Here is a 20447-nt window from a genome sequence, read left to right as displayed (position 1 = left end):
AGCCAACACTTCAATGCAATCTAAAATAAAAGCGTGTTTAAATGAAAACAGCATGTATGTGGGATTAATTGTAGATGGATAATGACTGCCTCAGCTGTAGGGTGCATACTTAGTAAAGCATCTGCCACCTCAATTTAATCCACAACTGCAAATCTATCCGAGCCTTCAACATACGAATTTTGGGTACCTCTGTCCTGTGAAATCCACAGTCTTCAGACTGATGCCCAGATTTCTTACACAGTGCTGAGGATGAAAATCACACACTTCATAAACCAACACAGGACTTCTCTCTTCAAGTCTAGTGGATTAGGAAGCAGCATCCCAGTGTGGTGCAGCTTTTGGCAATACATACTTCATGGAGGTTAAGCCCCTCTTCCAGAGGAGCAAAATGGGTGACCAGACCTACCCTGTTACATGCTCCTCCTTCTGCCTGGGAAACTGGAGCTGAGTTTTCCTTTTTCCACTCTGCCTGATTTGCCCCAGAACTTAATATAGTAAGAATGGAGGATATCTTTGATTTTTTTCTTTTGAATTTGTAAAAATAACTGAGAAAGGCTGAGAGGGCTGGGGCTGTTTAGCCTGGAGAAGGGAACGTTGCCATGAGGAGACATGGCAACCTTGCAGTATCTGAAGGGGGCTGGAGAGCTACTCTTCATCAGGATCCGTGGTGACAGGAGGAGTAATGGGTGTAAACTGAAAAAGGGGAAACCTAGGTTAGATATGAGGAAGAAATTCTTTCCTGTGAGGGCGATGAGACACTGGTGCAGGCCGCTGCCCAGGGACAGTGGGGATACCCCAGACTTGGCGGTGTTCAGGGCCAGGCTGGATGGGGCTCTGAGCAACCTGGTCCAGTGGCAAGTGTCCCTGCCCATGGCAGGTGAGCTGGGACTTGCTGATCCGTACGGTCCTTTCCAACCCTTCACCCTCTTGGATTCCATGGATACGTTCACTGCAGTAGGACCTGGAAGCCGACACTCCAGCACTTTGATGGATGTTTTATATCTCAGTTTATTCATTCATCTCTTACTCATTCTCGGCAATGAACGTTCAAGGACGTGCGAAGCGGATCTCTCCAGGCTCGTGTCCTGTGTGTCTGCTTCTCTGAGGGCACCCAGGCCGCTCTTTGCGTGCGCTCGGCAGCAGCAGCCCGCCATCGCCAGCTCAACGCCGCGCCCAGCGGGACCCGCACGAAACTGACCCCGCGGTGCTCCGCTGAGCCGGGATGAACCCTGCAGCGGCGGCAGGCCGGAGCAAGGCGGGGCCATGCCCTCAGCCCGCCGCTTTGCCGCCCCTTCCCGCCCCTTTCCCGCCGGATGCACGTCCCGGAAGCGCTCCGGGAAGGCGCTGCCGCCGCGGGACGCTTCCGGGTGCCGCCGCTCGTCGCCAGGCCACGCCGCGTCCCGCCCGCAGCGCCCTCACCGCGCAGCCCGAGCCGCCCCGCGCCCCCTCGCTTCCCTTCGCCCGAGCCATGCCGCCGCGGGGCTCCCGGGGGCCGCTGCCGCCCCTGCTGCTGCTGTGGGCGCTGGCGGCCTGCGCGGCGCGGGCCTCCGAGATCACGTTCGAGCTGCCCGACAACGCCAAGCAGTGCTTCTACGAGGAGATCGCCCAGGGCACCAAGTGCACCCTCGAGTTCCAGGTAGGCGGGAGGCAGGAGCCGCCCCGGGCGTGGCGCCGCGCTGGCCGGGCTGGGCCCGAGCCCCGAGCGCAGGCCGCTCTCGCTGAGCTCCCTCCTGCCGGGGGCTGGGGAGCGGCGGCCGCCCGGCACACACCCGCGGCTGCACCCAGCGAGCCGTGTCCGGCTCGGCTGAGGAGAGCTGCGGGAGCGGCTGGGCAGCTGCCGTGTAGTGCAGGCTGAGGGTGCACGGAGCTGGCCGGAAAGCTGGCAGCGTCTGTAGCCTGGTCGGTGCCGTGAAGTGCCCCACCTGAATAGCGCAGAGAACACCTGAAGCGCAGCTGACCGGCAAGGTGCTGCAGAAGTAATTTCCTTGTGGTTTCTGAACCATCGACAGGATGAGCACAATACAGCTTAAGAACAAATGCTTCGTATGTCAGCACAGTTCAGATTTGGGTTGCATACTAAACAGTGAAAGTGTGATAGGACAAGGATGCAATACAGCATCACTCGTTTGGTGCCTTTGAGTGTACTAGCAGGGTTGGAACCTTTTAGTCTGTCACTTAAGTAGATGAAGTCACTGACACTACAGCAGCAGCTTGAGAGGAAAATCATCCATCCTGGATGACACAAATCACAGTTATATTTGGGGGCTTTTGAAAGGACTGTAATTTTTATGGGCTGACATTTCTTGCTGAATTCCTGTGTTTTCTAATTTCTCAGTTGCTGTCCCATCTTAAGTATCTTTGGGGAATGTTGCTGCTAAATACTTGGTACTCTGTCTTGTGAGTTCTAGGTCTTGGATATCTTTTTCCCTACCCAAGTATTTCTTGTCCCTGACTGTTTCTTCCATAGAGTCTTTTCTGTGCAGTACTTTCTCCTGCACTTTTGAGTGGGTATCACTGGACAGATAAACCTGCTGTTGCCACTTTTGTTGGTGACCAGAACAGGATTAGCACTGCTAAAAGAAAAGTCTGGTTTTGACCAGCAACTGGCAGACTGAAGTGCTGTGTGATTGTCCTTCGTCGAAGGCTAACAGGAGGCACAAGCAAGTTCCTCTTGTGGCAAGGAATCCTAGGGGAACTTTAAAGTTCTGGCCAATCTTTACCAATCTGTACAACTGAATGCAAGTGACTTCCATGTCATTGCTAAAAAGTACACCCTTTTCAAATCATACATCATATTTCAAAAATGCAGAGCTGTGTTATTGCTTGCCAACTGGATACTTTTAAAACTTTGGCTTTGTGGAGGAGCTGCTGCTCCAATCTGTTGTTATTTCAGTTCTACCACTGACATAATTTTAATGACCTGGTACTTCAGTAAACAGATGAGCATTTAAACAATGCCAGGTAGACTAAAGTGCAGATATACAGACACTAAAATATTTCAGTGATTTCTGTACGCGTATGAAATAAGTATTTTCCTCCTCCAGCATGCTTTATCTTAAAAGTAAAAAGCTAGTGTGCAAAACTGCTACTGTAGGAGTCATCAGAATACCACGCTGTAAATACCTAAACTCCCGATCAGTCTTTCTGTAGAATCCAGGTAGCAATACACTGCAGACCAACATTAATCAAAGCCTCAAAAGCCCCCTTAGGACAATCGTGAAGTTTTGAGTCAGTTGTGGGCATTATCCAGATGTGCTGGTTTTTGGAAGAGCTCCTGTGTCTAACTGTGCAGGAGGGAGGCAGGAGGGAGGTGGCAGGTCCCCCAAAACATTGTTCTGTTGACAGAAGCAGACAGGAAGACTGGACAGATTGAAATTCCTGTTCTGCCGGTCAGACACCATTCCTGCAGCCTAGTGCAGCTGATCCAGTAGGGCAGTTACACTTTTCTGGCCACAAAGGAAGGAAGTGTCTTGCTGCATGTTAGCAGTCTCAGCTGGATGAATCAGTTCTACGGAGTGATTTTGTATACAGCAAATTTCAGAATCATTACAGTAATATCTCATTGTCTTTGCTGTAGTCTTTGCTGTTGTACAGTCAATAATAACAAAGTAACTAAGTTAATTGTTATTAATAACAAATTAACTAAAATTGCTCTCTTAAAGGGTTTGAAAATACAGTTGACATTGCATATGCTGAACCTAAAGCAGTTTTAATTATTTTGTGTGTCGTCCATGGGAAAATAATTCTGCAGACTTGGTTTGGAAGATTCTCAAATGAATGCATTATATTTTAAAACACTTGTCAAAGCAAAAAGCTCTGCAGTTCTGCTTGACAGATCATACTTCTTAGAAGAAATATATAAATGTCCATTTTTTTTAAAGAGACAATTTCTTGTGTTTTGTTTCCAGGTGATCACTGGAGGTCATTATGATGTTGACTGTCGGCTGGAAGATCCTGATGGCGCTGTGCTGTACAAAGAGATGAAGAAACAATATGACAGCTTCACATTTACTGCATCCAGAAATGGAACATACAAGTTCTGCTTCAGCAATGAGTTCTCTACTTTTACACACAAAACTGTGTACTTTGATTTCCAGGTTGGAGAAGATCCACCACTGTTTCCTAGTGAGAACAGAGTAACTGCACTTACCCAGGTAAAACACTGTTGTGTTTGACAAAAGTTGTTAAGTGAAGTCAATTTTTTCTTCAAGTTCAGTTACATTAGTTATCTGCATCACTTTTGAAAATGAATTGAAGCTTTTAAAAGAGTCTAAATTATTACAAATAGGCTTTCTTTGTAAAGATAAGATTTGTAGAAAACAAAACAGCTGATAAGGAATCACCAACTGTTTAAGACTAAATTAAGACAGTAACTTAGACTTAGAGTTGCTATTGTTTGAGGTTTTGTTGTTTGGGTGGTTTCTGGATTTTTGGGGGTTTTTTTCTGTTTGGTGAAGTTTTTCTGAAGTTTCTAAGGGAACTTCCTTTTAATGCCACAGAGTTGTGTGCCTCTTGACATGTGGATTTCACAAACTAAATATTGGTGGAATAGGGTTTAAAAAATTTCCAAACTCTGGAGAAATTCTGGGAATCATTTCCATATTTAAAACAGTAGAGTCTCTTTTTAGAAGAAGGACTCAGGTAACTACTATTTTTTAAAATGGAGAAGGAGATTCTAGCAAAATGAATAATGTCAGCTGTTGTTATCTGGCTTCTAGATATTTGAGCTTTATAAGTCTACAAAGTGTCAAGAGCATCATTATTATTATATTTTCAGGATTTTACAGTTCTGTACCACTTCTACACAATCTAAATACATTGAAACTCCTTTGGAACACTGCACAAATTCCTGCTCACATCCTTATATTTTAATCATCACCAAACCTTGCTTTAGGCAACCATATAAGAATGCTGGATATGGTCAGTTTTGCTCGTCTAACCTCAGCAGTATAAATACCACTTCCCAAATGCCAATCTCATTTGCATGTACATCACATAAGTCCACAGTAACTGAGGTTTGTAATGAGTAGGTGATTTGCTATGGATTCAGCTATAGCTCTTACCTCTTTCTTGAATTTTCCTGGTCTGCTTTATTTTGTGTTCTGATTCTTGATACTGTATCTCTTAATTTCTTTTCCTTACTTCTTTGTTAAGAAGGTTCCTTTTGCAGTTCTGCTCAGGTTTGTGGCATGACCATATATGGGCAGCCCTTTACAGAGACAGTTAAAGATAAATCCCTAAAACCAGAGTGACTTTGTATTTAAATCCCGTGTCCAGATTAGGAGGTTTCCACAATTCACCAATAGCAAAACTTAGTTTTGAAAAACCCTTCCTGAATTTCATTCTGAAGATTATCTTAGACTTGTCTTGAAAGTCATCAGCTTGAAAATATGGTTAGACACAGATATAAGTGACTAAGAGCAGCCCTGTAAGGGTGTTAAACATTTCCTTTTATAATAATTTGTGCCGTTTGATCTTCAGGAAATACTCAGTTTAAGCCACTGAAGAGAAACCTAAATTGTTACTAGAAAATAAGTCTTTTGAAGATCCATTGACTAATCTCTTGGTGATCAAAACACAGTGAGGAGTACTTTTACTTAGAGAAGATAAACTGAAAGTGCAAGAAGTTTATATAAAAAATGAACTAAGGCTTGATAACCAATAATGCTTTATTCTTAATTAAAAATTCGGCAAGTTGATAAGTATTTTTATATGAGAATGGTATTGAGTGTTCAGGAGCACAGAAGGATAACACTTGTCACTTCTCTAACCACTTTTTGACTAAGAGAATGGTCTCTTGACTAAGAGAATGGTCTCTTGACAACAGAACAGAACAACTCAAACTGTACAATTTGAGTGAGAATTAAGCAATGAAGAATGTCATATTTGTGAAACAGAAGCATTTCATATATTCTGTGTGTATCTTAATATTATAAGCAACTGCTCGTTTTCCTGTGGAATTAACAGCTGAAGCATCTCTGATGTTTCAGAAATGTTTCTGATGTTCATTTTGAATACAGCTATGAATTTAGAATTTGTTCATTAATTCTCAGAGCTTGTTGCTTTTTATTAGATCTAGGGTTTTATCTTCTTTTGTGTTTAACAGTGTCACATTTTCGTGTGTGAAGTTTGATCAGTGTAAGTTAAATTTTACTGTATTTACACTATTTCAGTCTGACACTGGTCTCAGTTAATTCTTAGCTTGAAAAGTTACTTTACTCCCCATTTTAAATATCAATGCACAAAACTACTAGAAGAATTCTTAATTCCATGGTGTGTATTTGTTTATTTCCCTAGATGGAGTCTGCATGTGTTTCAATCCATGAAGCTTTGAAGTCTGTCATCGATTATCAGACACATTTCCGCTTGAGGGAAGCGCAGGGCCGCAGCAGAGCTGAGGATTTAAACACAAGGGTGGCATACTGGTCAATAGGGGAAGCAATCATTCTTCTTGTTGTTAGTATTGGGCAGGTATTTCTCCTTAAAAGCTTCTTCTCGGATAAAAGAACCACGACAACGCGTGTTGGATCGTAACCAGTTGCGGTAATGCTTCAGGAGTGTACTCATTAGGATTAGTGGTTTTCCAATTAACTGTAGGTACAGAGGTCTGAATATATGCAACATTCAAATGTGTATACTCCTCATCTCTTAAAAATCACAAAACAGACCCAAAAAGTTATGAAAGGGACACATAATTTGAAATATTTTTAAGGATCCTTTGGAGCTTAAGTTTTTCAATTCCTATACTAAAATATCTGGCAATGTCTATTCTCTCTTTATTTCTACTGATACTAATCCAAACTAAGTTTGATTTTTACCACTGCTATTAGTCATCTGCAGTGTAACACTTCAAAATAACCGAACAGGCTCATGTCTGACATGAGAGATGATATATATGAAAATCTCTTGATTTTAATTTTCAGGCTGAATATCTTGGATTATAAAAAAGGAAATATGATTAACTGTAGTGCACTGTTTTGATTTGCTGTTTTAAAAAAATGCAATCATACCCCCTGCGTATTTGTGAAATTGTTGAATACTTGGCACTACATTGTGGCGCAAATTTTTCATCAGCCTGGAAAGTCTCCATCTTCAGAATTTGCTGAATTTTATACTTCATTATGATTGCTTAAATGTATATTCTTCTGTATTTAAATAAATACATCTTCTCTTTTGCAATGTTCGTTTTACTGAAGAAATTGTAAGCTGAGACTACTCAGGAAATCCACTTCTGCATACAAAAAAAAAAAATTCAAAATTTCCAAGTTTATATAAAAAACATGCAGTAGAATAGCGAGTCTTGTAACTTTGTCATTGAAACTGTGCAGTACTCGTATATGCTGCTGCTGCTTTTTTTGGACTTAAGTCCAGAAGTACCTTGGTTTTTTCAGCAGCACAGCACCAGCACTGGATGAGGTTATATTATGTGTTAGGCACGTACAAAGCTTTTTAGTAAATTGTTTTCCTGTTAAGAGGGCAATTTGATATTGATACTGCATTGTACAAGGGCTGTAAATTTTCCTCTGTGTGGTGCACTGAGATGTGATGCCCTTGTGCATCTAATTGCCACTCTGTTTTGTTAGTGGTCAGGAAATGTTTTAAATATTTCAGGTTATGTTTTCGGTAGAGTTATTAGAGTTACGTTGTTTTCACTGCTCATGTCTTCAGTAGCTTGTGTACTGTTCTGTTTTATTTGGTTCTGGAAGGTAGTAAATGTATGTACATACCCATAGCTTGAATTGAGCTAGTCATAGTAAGGCTAAACTCCTTCAAATGGCTCTGGAAGAAAAACTAGGCTGACCAATTCTTAAATGCACACAGAATAAACTAAAGTGAAAAATTTGTCATTTATTATTAGCTAAATCAAAAGATGCTTCTTGTACAAGTTCTCAGCAAGCAGAGAAGGACTCCTAAGCCCTTATAAATTGCCTATAGTATTTCCAGCAAAAATTTGAAATTACATATTCAAGTAACACTTGAGCAGTCTGAAGAATTGATCAAAGATGACTTGATTTTAAAACCATGTCATGGCTGAAAAAGACAAAAGTGCCCCTACTCTGTTGTGAACTGAATGACTGCTCTTTTGGAAACTGAAGGAAAACATCAGACAGCTCAAAGATTATTTAAAAGGCCATGGAAGTATTAAAAATCTTCAAGTAAAATTCAAGATATAAATTTTTGCTGTCCTGTACTGAATTTTGAATGCTGCAGTCCTGTTTTAGGATGCAGGTTCCCCAGAAATAGTTAGACCCACTAATATGAGACAACAAAAGAGTCTGCTTTTGCCCTGTGCCACAAATCAGTGCTTGCACACAAAATTCTTGATTGTACCTCTGTGCTTTCTTCTTGTGTTTCAGCAGCTGATGTCTATTACTTTTTGTGCTGCATTGCACACAATAATGAAGCAAGTGGTACACTTTAGGTGCAAGAGTCGAATGGAAACATGATTTAGTTCTGCTAGTGTTCACCATTATCTTCTGGAGTTTGAATATTAGTTATGTAGCTTTAATCACAGCAAAGGCATTTGTTTTAAGGCTTGAAATGCAATGGGGTTTTTTTCCACTGAGTTGTTCTGTGTGCTGGCAAAACTGGTAAATAGTGCTATAAAACTGCTGATGATCAACTATTGCATACACGTCTCCATGTTCTTTCATAATGTTTGAATGTGTGAAGTGGGACTGTTCAATTCAATATTACTCCCACTGCAGCAGTTTAGTGGACTTGACTTTTCCATTGAAGTTAGGTGTCTGAACCAATGCCATGGCATCCTGCTGCATAATAGGCAGCAGCAGCTTAAAAATGCCTTTATTTTTGTGTTGTTAAAAACATGGCACAAATACACGTTTAAACGTAGCTGTATATAGTTTTTAAAATAACTGACTGAATAGGATATAATAAAACACATGCTAACACGCAGTGGATGAAGAAGTGCATTGTGACCTTTGGTTAAAGCTGCACCTTTTTAATATATGAACAGTTTGGTTAATGGTGTGATACATAAGAAAACACTCTGCGTTAAAGGGGATATAACTGTGTTTTTAATTGCTAAAGGCTCTGGTTTTCAGCTATGCTTTGGATATTTCATGTTTACAAGACTTCTTTTTGTGTCCTGAAATGTCGGTTCTTTAGTTTGAGGGTGTGGGGGGGGGGGGGGGAAATTTAGTTTGAATAAGACAAAAAGCAGACCCTGTGAATATTGTATGGGAAAATAAAAAATTAATATATGAATGTGGTCATACTGTTTTGTTTGCATATGGGATTGGGGAACATTATTCGTCAAAAAAGCTTTGAAGCATAATATGAGTAGTCAGCTTGTGTTTTAACACATTACAGTTAATCTGCCCCATGACACTTGATCGTTGCTTCTGTTGCTGAACATCACGAAGTGTACAGGTTCACTGCTGTTTGTAATCAGCCATGGTTAGCAAGGTAGTGTGGTTACTGGCTCTTTGCTCAGCACATCAGTAATGCAGGCAGTAATATTCATAAATCTCTTCATGTTGGGAGTAGAATTCAAAGTACTTAACTGTACGTGCCAGGAATTACTTGGGACCTGCTGCATCCTTCCACATTAATTCTGTAGATAACAAAGTTATCGGGGGAGCTGGAAAGGTGCCTCCAATTAGTGCTGTTCAATTACAAGATATGAAATTCTAATAAGTAGTAACTAAATGTGTGATTTGAGGAACTTGATAGTGTGTTGCTTGGGTTTAAAGAACAGATATGGTAGGCAGTGTTATTTTGTGTGGACATCTTCCAAAGTTACTCTTCTTGCTAAGTCACTTGCTATATATTCAAAACCTTTCAAGACTGTTTACACAGTAGTTGGATCAAGAAAACCTTTTCTCTAGAAGTATGGGTAAGTTCTCTTTCAGTGATGCTTTACTCTTATGGTCAAGTAGTTGTCTGGGGCTTTTTTAGGTGCACAGTACCCAGGATTTTAAAGTAATTTAAGTTGTGGTCTGAAGCGCTTTTCCACTTAAAGCTAATAATCCTACAAAAAAAAAATAACCCTACCAAAAAAAAAATCTTACAAAAAAATAATAATCCTACAAAAAAAATTCGACAAAGTGAAAGAGGAGTTAGTGGATCAAGTGACACGCATGATGATGATGATGAAGGCATTTATCAAGGAGGAAGTAGAAATGAGCTCTGGACCACCAATAATTTAAACCATTCCCAGACTGCCAGGGTACCAGAGAGCACAAGTGCAGCAGCAATACCACAACCACCTCCTTCAGGGGTGAGATGAAACCAAGAGTTTAATACAGTCCCTAAATCAAATGGATGCAAAGTCTTTCACATTCTTCCCCTTGACTAGCAGAATCAAGTTCCAGAAAAACAAGGTTATGCTATGTGTATACTGAGGGTGCTATTTTTTTCGATAGTTAAGGTGCTGTGAGGCATGAGGGGAAGTGGTGACTCAGCTTAGTTTAGTAAAAGCTCTGGTTACCTGACAGTAGCAGCTCTCAAAAGGTTCATTATTTGTGTTTAAAAGTCCATGTACACTCCACAGGGCAAGATGTTATATAAACAAAAGGTGGTTTTACTTTGCAACAGTTCTAAGCAGATTTATTTGACTCACTCATACCTTCTTCCCCACCTGCTGACAAGAGCCAACATACACATGCAAATGACTTAGTCAGCATCAATTGTGTGCAACACAGTTTCAAGCAAGTGAACTGCCGCATGTGTCCACGTTTTATGTTTCTTATGACAGGCTGTTGTGCTGGTGAACTAACAGGAAAGGGAGTGACATGGGTTATGCTGTAATTTTGTTGCCAGCCTCCTGTTTTCAGGATAGAAAGTCCTCAGCTGAGTCATCTGTACTGTGGTTTTACCAGAGTGCAGCAACTAATCTAGACAGGAACACCACGTTCATTCATTTTACTACTGATCATTGTGTGTTTGGTTATCAATTGAGGCCATTGAACAGAACTTCCTACTTTTTGTCATCTCAGTCTCCCTGTGAGACACTGTCCAGCTCATGAGAGTGCAGCACACGAGAGGCAATAAAGCAGGATGCCATCGCTTCAATAGTTTACATTGTTCAGGTGCAGAGTCCATAGATGAACATATTTTTTTGGAGTGTTCCCGCAAGAAGGATGCAGTGACCTCCTGCAGACATATGTGACAGGGCACAGTCAGTTACCAGTTGCATATCTGAGAGGCCTCGGGTTGATGGAGTGTTCCTGGCTTAAACAAACCCTTTTTGTTAGGGATGGTTTCTATGCATATCTTGGGCTTTCTTTCCTAAATTTATGTACAGGGATTTTCCTGTCACCGAGGACAGCAGATTGTTCAGACCTTACTGTAAATGAATATTCTTTATAAGTTACCAAAAATAAAGTATATTAATATATTTGATATGCAGGGTATGAAGAACTGAAGAGAAACATTTTCCTCCTGGAAGAAATCAAACATGATGAAAAAAGGGTTGGGAAGGTTTATGTACTGATAGAAGCTTTTTTGGCACAGGACTGTCTTTTGCTCTGGTGTTTGGAGAACACAATACCACTGGATGTCAAGCAAGTACCTCAACAGGGAGAGAAAGAGGGGTAAGAGAGGTAGAAAGGAGAGAGGGAAAAGAAGGAGGAAGAGTTAGGGAGTAATAAAAGGAAGGAAAGAAGGGAGAGGACAGAGGGGACAAAATGGAAGAAGGAGCCCATGTGCTGGGTTTGGAAGGCTTGAGGCCCAGCTTGCTCCCTGTGGACAAGAGGTGCTCCTTCACCTCGGTTGCTGGTGGCCTTTTGTCTTCCATGGGAGAGAGGAGATTTATGTGCTTTTGCAGTTTGACAGGCTTTAAGACAGCTAGTTCCCCAAGACTTAGTCCCGTTCGCAAGATTCTTTGATATCTGGCCGATTTGTCTAAAAATACCATTTATTTGACACAGAACATAACAAACATACATAGAACAGATTGACACACATAGACACACAATGAATACATAATTGCAACACTATGGTAGCTAAAAATGCAATTATGGGGTAAAACCTTGCTTGAACTATAAAAATAATTTAAAATGCAAGAAATGCTTGCTTGAACTATAATGCAGGTTAAGAGATGCTTGCTTGAGCTAGCTGAAATGCAAGTTAAGAAAGGTACCTGTCAGTTAGCTGGAATAATACAATTCAGGAAACTCAAATGATCTTACCAAATCCATATTTAGAGCTGGAATACATTAAGATTTCCTCACTCAATCCCAGGGAAGTAACCGCAGGGCTGCGTCCAGACCTGGGGAGAAGGCATTTCTTCACGCTCCGATATTCATGTAGAAAGCTTCTGATTTTACTGAGTTTTGCGTGGTGTTTTATAGGGAAAAGAGTGTGTATTTTGCGGTCACCTGAAAATTATTCACATTCTCTCAGTGTCTCGCTCTGAGTTCCAGACGCCAGCACTGATAGTCAGGATTAAGCCATTGACTTAATCTGAGCCATCGATCTCGGCTAGCAATCAGGGAGAGAGAGAAGGGCGGGGGGGGGGGTGTCTGTCCTGCCACACCTTTGCTGGATGCTACTCCCACTACAGATTCACAGCGCAATCTGCAACAGCAGCTGGAAATTACACCAGAATCAACTCTTCCTAATGCACACTGGCACACGTGTAATGAGGCATTAAGTGAAAATTGTCCTGGGGGAACTTAGAAGAAAGGTGTCAAAGGGTGGGTCAAAGTTGGAAGAACAGGTGGCTGCTACAGGGAGGGAATGTGAAGAACAGAGGATGGGAACAACCAGAAGGTGCTGTCACCTGTGAAATACTCTGCCTCACGTGAAACCAGCCTTTAATCCACCGATACAAACCAACAGTAACTGCATTTCTGTGTCAGTGATTGTCCTGAACTACTAACTTAACTGCCCACAAATCTGTATGTCCCTTATACTCTCAAAGATGCCTAAGACATTAAAGACCTCATTTATTACCACACTATACTTGCTCTTCTCTGGAACAAACGCCACCAGAATCCAAAAATTCACAGAGCGGAAAATGAGTCTGTATTTCATGACTTGCACAAATCCCTAGGCCAAGCCCCTAGTGAGTTATACCTCATTAAGTGGGATTGTGCAGCAAATGGAATTTTCACCTGCTTGCAAGTCTCACCTTGGAAAGAAATTGCATTAATTTCAAAATGCAATTAAGATCCTCAAAAAGCATTGGAAAATAATGCTTTTAGGCAAAGTATGTGGCATTTGTCAGTCTAAATATTGCAGTTTAATTTCAGTTATAGACTGTTATGATTTACAATACATTGGAAGAGAGCACGTGACAGGATGTCTAAAACATTTCAGCATATTACTGTAATTTTCTACAAGAATACTCAATCACAAAAACTTCCCCTTACTTATACCCCAAAACCCCAAGAGTTGAAAGTTGAACCAACTTCTGCACTGGAAGGTATTTGGAAGTGCCAAAATTGGGGTGTCTTTCTGTAATGTGAGAATTTCAACATCTGAAATGACTGCAGAAACAATATTTCTGCCTGTCATTTCCATTTACTGGCAAACCAAACACTGTATTGTAGTAAGGAGATCCCTGCGTGGTGAATACAATCTGTCACTTGACATTCTCACTGCCTTTGGATGTTTGGATAGGGAAAGCTCTGATGGACTTCTCCCTTTTTCAAATAGTGACAATGATAAACTCCTTCATCTTTGTCATGCCTGTGGTGCACACTGATACAGCCCAAATTCCCAATAAGCTCAGACCAAAACTAGTTCTGAAGTCATAACAAAAAGCCTCAGGGGAGTGGGGCTAGCCTGGTACTTGGGCCACCTGGATGTGCCTTCTCCTCTTGAGGCCCCTAATCCCTCCTCAGGAGATCTACACATTTCACGGCACACAGAACCAACCACTTCCACTGATCTCCTAGGAATGTGGCAAGGTAAAAACAGGGATCATGCGGATCACTAAACCATATATCCTTCAGATGCATCAACCATGAAATGAACATTTATGTAGGAAGGGCTCAAAGAACATCATTCTACAGAGTTCAGCACTCAATAGCAAGCAAGTGGCCTGTCACCAAAACACAAGTTCACAAGTCTTAGGGAAGATTCCCCAGACAAGAGTCCACAGAAAAACCTTTAGCAGATATGAAACAAAGGCCAGTGATGGAAAATAAAGTGGAAAGAATGAAATTCTGAAAGACCCAGAGCCCTCGCATCCCCAGACTTACTCACTTAGGTCACTGTTGGACACTATGCTGGAAACAGCAGACCCTACACGGCTCTGCATACAGATTTGCAACTCCATGCTTTCAAACTTTTTGTGGCTATCCTTCAGAGCCCTTCACAATGTTTGAATCACCCAGACACCCAGTGGACACCCAGATGGTGGTACAAGATCGGCAAAAGAAACAGGTGCATTTGAATGGGTATTTCCTCTCCATATGGCAAACATTAGCTCCTTTTATGTGGATTTGGAGCAAGAAAGGTTCTTTTTCCCCACTCTGCAGACTAGGCAGTGGATCAGAGGAGGGCAAATCCTTCTGTCTCCAGTTCCTCATAGAGCTTGTGGAATTAATTCCAAGGCAACATCTGAGTCGGGCTATGGAGCAAGACTGTCTCAACTTCATGTCAATTTCTACATTCCAAGATAGCAAGGTGTCCCGGGTTAATGATAAGACTCTCTCTCCTCCGAGAGCGAAGGGCCCCGACACCCCCTCCCCCACCCACAACAGAACCTCTCAGATGAAAGTGAAGAAAAAACTATTTATTTAACAAAACCACGCAGAGTGCCCTACAAGGCACAGGGGAAGGGGAAAAACAAGGTGAAAGGCAGTTATTCAACCTGATTAAAAAAAGTCCTTTTCTCAGACGCAGTCCCTCTCCTCCTCGCCCCCCACCCGGGGCCGGGTAGAGCTCCCCGGAGAGCTCTGCTGTCCTCTGGCCCTCCTGGGTCTCCGGGTGGCAAAGCAGATCGAAGAGAAGGGGTCCAAACGAGGAAAAAAGAAGAAGAATGGAAAAAACGGGAACAGAGCTCACTCCGACCCCCCGTCCAGCACGCAGTCTCTGCCGAGCGACGAATCCTCCCCCGGAGCGAGGCTTGGGGAAAATGTTTTCAAAAAAACCCGCGTTTCTCTCCGCGGCTGGGTGCAGTTAAAGGGACAGGACCACACATTTTTTCTTTCTTGGGCATATAAGCCAACGATAGGGGATAAAGGATTATCATATCATCAATCCAAGACATTCCACCCCTTATTCCATAGCGTTGGCTTAAGGCCCACCTTAACATCTTCCAACTTCAAACACACACATATATATATACACACCTATATACATACATACACACATACATATATACATATATACATATATACACATAACTATGTACAAATAATGTCACGAACGGTGAACGGTGGTATGTTGCCATCCCAACCTTACATGTGGCCTTCACCCAAATTTAAATTTCCCTGAGGGACACATTGTGTTTTTCCATCTTCCTGCATTATCCACCAAGTACACCCTGGTCCCTGAGCAAAGACAACCCCACGGATGGGTTTGTCTTTATGTGAGGCAGAATCAATCCAGACAGTTTTCCCTAACAAGCCTCTGGCATGTACTGCTGGGACCTTATCTCCATCCACTGTATGTAGAAGCTCAGATTGGGCAGGACCTGCTCGGTTGATGGAGCCTCGGGTATTGACTAACCAGGTGGCCTCTGCTAAATGTCGCTCCCAATTCTTATAAGTTCCCCCACCCAATGCCTTTAGGGTGGTTTTTAACAATCAATTATACCGTTCCACTTTGCCAGCGGCTGGTGCATGATAGGGAATGTGGTACACCCACTCAATGCCATGGTCTCTAGCCCAGTTGTTTATGAGGCTATTTTTAAAATGAGTTCCGTTATCTGACTCAATTCTCTCAGGGGTACCATGCCTCCACAGGACTTGGTTCTCAAGGCCCAGGATGGTGTTACGAGCAGTGGCATGAGGCACAGGTTAGGTTTCCAGCCACCCAGTGGTGGCTTCTACCATTGTGAGCACATAGCGCTTGCCATGGCGGGTTTGAGGCAGTGTGATGTAATCAATCTGCCAGGCCTCTCCATACTTATATTTTGACCACCTTCCACCATACCACAGGGGTTTCACCCGCTTGGCTTGCTTGATGGCAGCACATGTTTCACAGTCATGGATAACTTGAGAGATGCAGTCCGTGGTTAGATCCACCCCTCGGTCTCGTGCCCACTTATAGGTGGCATCTCTGCCCTGATGGCCTGAGGCATCATGGGCCCATCGAGCTAGGAATAAATCTCCCTTGTGTTGCCAATCCAAGTCTACCTGGGACACCTTTATCTTTGCAGCCTGATCTACCTGTTCGTTGTTTCGGTGTTCCTCATTAGCTCGACTCTTGGGGACATGGGCGTCTACATGGCGGACCTTCACAGGTAGTCTCTCTGCCCGACTAGCGATGTCTTTCCACTCTTCAGCTGCCCAAATTGGTTTTCCCCTACGCTGCCAACCAGCCTTCTTCCACTTTTCCAGCCAACCCCACAGAGCATTGGCTACCATCCATGAATCAGTATAAAGGTAGAGCTTTGGCCATTTCTCTCTTTCAGCAATGTCCAGGGCTAACTGAACGGCTTTGAGCTCAGCGAATTGGCTCGATCCCCCCTCTGCTTCCCTAGCTTCTGCAACCCGTCGTGTGGGGCTCCACACAGCTGCTTTCCATTTTCTTTTTGTCCCTACAAGACGACAGGAACCATCAGTGAAAAGAGCGTAGCGTGTTTCATCTGCTGGCAGTTGGTTGTATGGTGGGGCTTCCTCTGCTCGGGTCACCTGTTCCAGCTCCTCTTCCTCAGTCAGACTAAAATTTTCACCTTCAGGCCAATTTGTAATTATTTCCAAAATCCCAGGGCGATTCAGATTTCCCATACAGGCGCGCTGTGTGATAAGGGCAATCCATTTGCTCCATGTGCCATTGGTGGCATGATGAGTAGAGGGAACCTCTGCTTTAAACATCCACCCCAGCACCGGCAGTCGAGGTGCCAGGAGGAGTTGTGCTTCTGTGCCAATTACCTCTGAGGCAGCTTGGACTCCTTCATATGCTGCTAGGATTTCTTTCTCTGTTGGGGTGTAGTTGGCTTCAGACCCTCTGTAACTTCGGCTCCAAAATCCCAGTGGTCGACCTCGGGTCTCACCAGGCACCTTCTGCCAAAGGCTCCAGGACAGGCCATGGCTCCCCGCTGCAGAGTAAAGCACATTCTTTACTTCTGGCCCTGTCCTGACTGGGCCAAGGGCTACTGCATGAGCAATCTCCTGCTTGATCTGGGTGAAGGCTTGCTGCTGTTCAGGGCCCCAATGGAAATCGTTCTTCTTGCGGGTTATGAGGTAGAGAGGACTCACGATCTGGCTGTACTCAGGGATGTGCATTCTCCAAAAGCCTATGGCACCTAGGAAAGCTTGCGTCTCCTTCTTGTTGGTTGGGGGGACATTGTGATGATTTTATTGATAACCTCAGTAGGAATCTGACGCCGTCCATCTTGCCACTTCACTCCTAGGAACTGGATCTCTTTGGCAGGCCCTTTGACTTTGCTCTTTTTAATAGCGAAACCGGCTTCCAGGAGAATCTGGATTACTTCCTTTCCTTTCTCAAATACTTCTTCTGCTGTGTCCCCCCACACAATGATGTCATCAATGTATTGCAAATGTTCTGGAGCCCCACCCTTTTCTAGTGCAGCCTGGATCAGTCCATGGCAGATGGTGGGACTGTGTTTCCACACCTGGGGCAATCGGTTCCAGGTGTACTGCACGCCCCTCCAGGTGAAAGCAAACTGAGGTCTGCACTCTGCTGCCAGAGGAATGGAGAAAAATGCATTTGCAATGTCAATAGTAGCATACCACTTTGCTGCCTTGGACTCTAGCTCATACTGGAGCTCCAGCATGTCTGGCACAGCAGCACTCAGAGGTGGAGTCACCTCATTCAAGGCACGTTAGTCCACAGTCAATCTCCATTCTCCTTCAGATTTTCGCACAGGCCAGATGGGGCTGTTAAAGGATGAATGGGTCCTGCTGACCACCCCTTGGCTCTCCAGCTCACGGATTAGTTTGTGAATGGGTATCACGGCATCACGAGTTGTCCGGTACTGTCGGCGGTGCACAATCGAGGTTGCAATTGGTACTTGTTGCTCTTCCCCTTTCAGGAGTCCTACTGCAGATGGGTTCTCTGACAGTCCAGGCAAGGTGTTCAATTGTTTTATGCCCTCTGTCTCCACAGCAGCTATCCCAAATGCCCACTTGAGTCACTTTGGGTCTTTGAAATATCCATTTCGGAGGAAGTCTATACCCAAAATACATGGAGCCTCTGGGCCAGTCACAATGGAATGTTCTTTCCACTCTCTTCCAGTCAGGCTCACCTCAGCTTTCACGAGGGTCAAGTCTTGTGATCCTCCTGTAACGCCGGAAATAGAAATAGGTTCTGTCCCCACATGTCTCGATGGGATTATCGTGCATTGTGCACCAGTGTCAACTAAAGCCTCGTATTCTTGTGGCTCTGATGTGCCAGGCCACCGAATCCACACTGTCCAAAAAATTCGGTTTTCCCTGGCCTCTACCTGGCTAGAGGCAGGGCCCCTCTAACCTTGGTGGGTATTTGTGTTAGAGGTTCCTTCAACGGAATCAGACATATTGAGTAGAGCTACTTCCCTTCTGGTGGAGTTCCTTCTCTGAGTCTTGCCCTCCTTCAATTCACGCACTCGTCGTGCCAGGACAGCAGTGGGTTGTCCATCCCACCTGTTCATGTTTTCTCCACTGTCACACAGGAAATACCACAACTCATGTCGAGGGATATATCCAGTTCTCATAGCTGAGGAGCGTCTGCGTGGGGTAGCAGAACCTCTGGTCTGTACTGCTGAGATTTGGAGAAGGCTGTCTTTAATCTCTTTACTGAGTTTCTCATGATTCTTCTCTATCTTATCTTCTAGTTTCTGCAGATTTGTTTCCACAGCTGAGATTCTTGCATTCATTGGGCTATGCACAACATCTGCATACGCTCGGAGTTTCCTTGTCATATCACGCACAGTCTCATGCCCGTCATCTTGCTTCATAATGGCTAAAGCAGAAGCATACCCTGATGGCCCAAGCTTAAGGAGTTTCCGCCACATCACAGGTGTACATTCTATCCTATCTGGGTCTATAATCGGATCTGGGTTTGCTATGTCCTCTGGGAAGACAATTTCTACCACTGCCATTTCTCTCAAGCGTTGAATCCCTTGTTCTATGGTTCTCCACTGGGTTTGTTGCGAATAGAGATCGTCGGGATGTAGGTATCTTTCCCTCGCAGCTCTGATAGCTCGTCTCCAGAGGCTGCTGCAGTCAGGCCCATCTCGTATAGTTTGGTTGATATCTGGGTCACGTGACACAGTCCCTAAATGCCTTGCCTCAGTAGCATCTAGAAGTGTAACATCGCCTGCAGCATCCCAAAGACGGACTAACCAACTAATCACAGATTCATCATCTCGTTGGACATAATCTTTTCTTAGGCTGTGAAGGTCTCTCACATTCATGGATTCAACAATGACCTCTGACTCAGTTGCTGGCCTTGAGGGTCCCTCCCCACTGTCATCTGGGCGTTCAGTCTTAAATTGGGCTTTCCTGCTCCTTGTAATAGGAGCAACTGCCATTGGCTTAGGCTCCCTTACTTCCTGTTCTATAATATCTGACAGTGTACGATAAGCATATGCCAGGGCCCAACATATTGCACTGCAGTTGTCTCTGCACTTCTCTTTCAGATACTTCCCCACCTCAGCTGGTCTCGGGATTTGTCCAGGGGGAAATTCCCAGTCTATTGGATCAGAGAATTTCTTTAAAGTTTTACCTATGTCCTCCCATACTCCACACCATTCAAATTTCCTCACATCTGGATTAGGTGCCTGCTCCTGCTCAGCCCCTCTGGACTTCTCAGCCCTCATTCTGGTAACACTGAACATCATATACACGGAAACTCCTAGGTAAAGCACCTGTACTACCAAGTTAATGGTCTCTTTTACATCCAGGGGAAACTGAATATTCTCAAAAGCTGATATACCAGATTTAAAGGGAAAGAGATGGGTGAGGAGCCAGGAAGCTTCACCCTCTACTTCTCTAACAGGTTGGGTAATATTACTAACAAAACTCCAAAACAGGTTACTAAAACTAGAGGAGGACACTAACAGAGCATGTACATCTTTAACTGTTTCCCATACCTTCTTACAGATCGTCAGTATCACACACATTACTATAACAAGCCGGAGTCGTGTCCCTGATTGGTGGAAATTATACATTAGGGACAGGATTGCCCCTACCTGTTGGTAGGGAAACAAACCTATGTGCCAAACAGACAGTATTACATCAAACAACCTCCCATCAAACAGCATAGTGACTACTGATGGCTGTAATTCAATACCAAGCGATTAAAACCAGAATGCAATTATTAGGGTTTTTTCTTCACTTTCTCTAACCCCACAAAAGGTG

At 43.6% G+C, this 20447-nt stretch overlaps 1 protein-coding gene across 1 annotated transcript; it reads left to right on the top strand.

The window, feature by feature from the left end:
- The first annotated feature begins 1311 nt into the window (after positions 1-1311).
- On the top strand, positions 1312-8627 carry TMED7 (transmembrane p24 trafficking protein 7). The gene is made up of 3 exons (XM_085041881.1): positions 1312-1636; positions 3909-4154; positions 6298-8627. Exons 1-3 carry the CDS (start codon positions 1469-1471, stop codon positions 6532-6534), a joined length of 651 nt encoding a protein of 216 aa, XP_084898007.1. The 5' UTR covers positions 1312-1468; the 3' UTR covers positions 6535-8627.
- The last annotated feature ends 11820 nt before the right edge of the window (positions 8628-20447 follow it).

Source organism: Lichenostomus cassidix, chromosome Z (assembly GCF_008360975.1).
Source record: "Lichenostomus cassidix isolate B80296 chromosome Z, HeHo_3.0, whole genome shotgun sequence".
Lineage (NCBI taxonomy): Eukaryota > Metazoa > Chordata > Aves > Passeriformes > Meliphagidae > Lichenostomus > Lichenostomus cassidix.
Note: the sequence above shows the minus strand (reverse complement) of the source record. Positions and strands in the feature narration are given on the sequence as shown.

Bases quoted from the DNA above. Each gene is read 5' to 3' on its own strand.
- TMED7 (XM_085041881.1), top strand. From the start codon at position 1,469: ATGCCGCCGCGGGGCTCCCGGGGGCCGCTGCCGCCCCTGCTGCTGCTG. The intron at 1,637-3,908 runs GTAGGCGGGAGG...TTTTGTTTCCAG, and splicing joins AGTGCACCCTCGAGTTCCAG to GTGATCACTGGAGGTCATTA. The intron at 4,155-6,297 runs GTAAAACACTGT...TTATTTCCCTAG, and splicing joins GAGTAACTGCACTTACCCAG to ATGGAGTCTGCATGTGTTTC.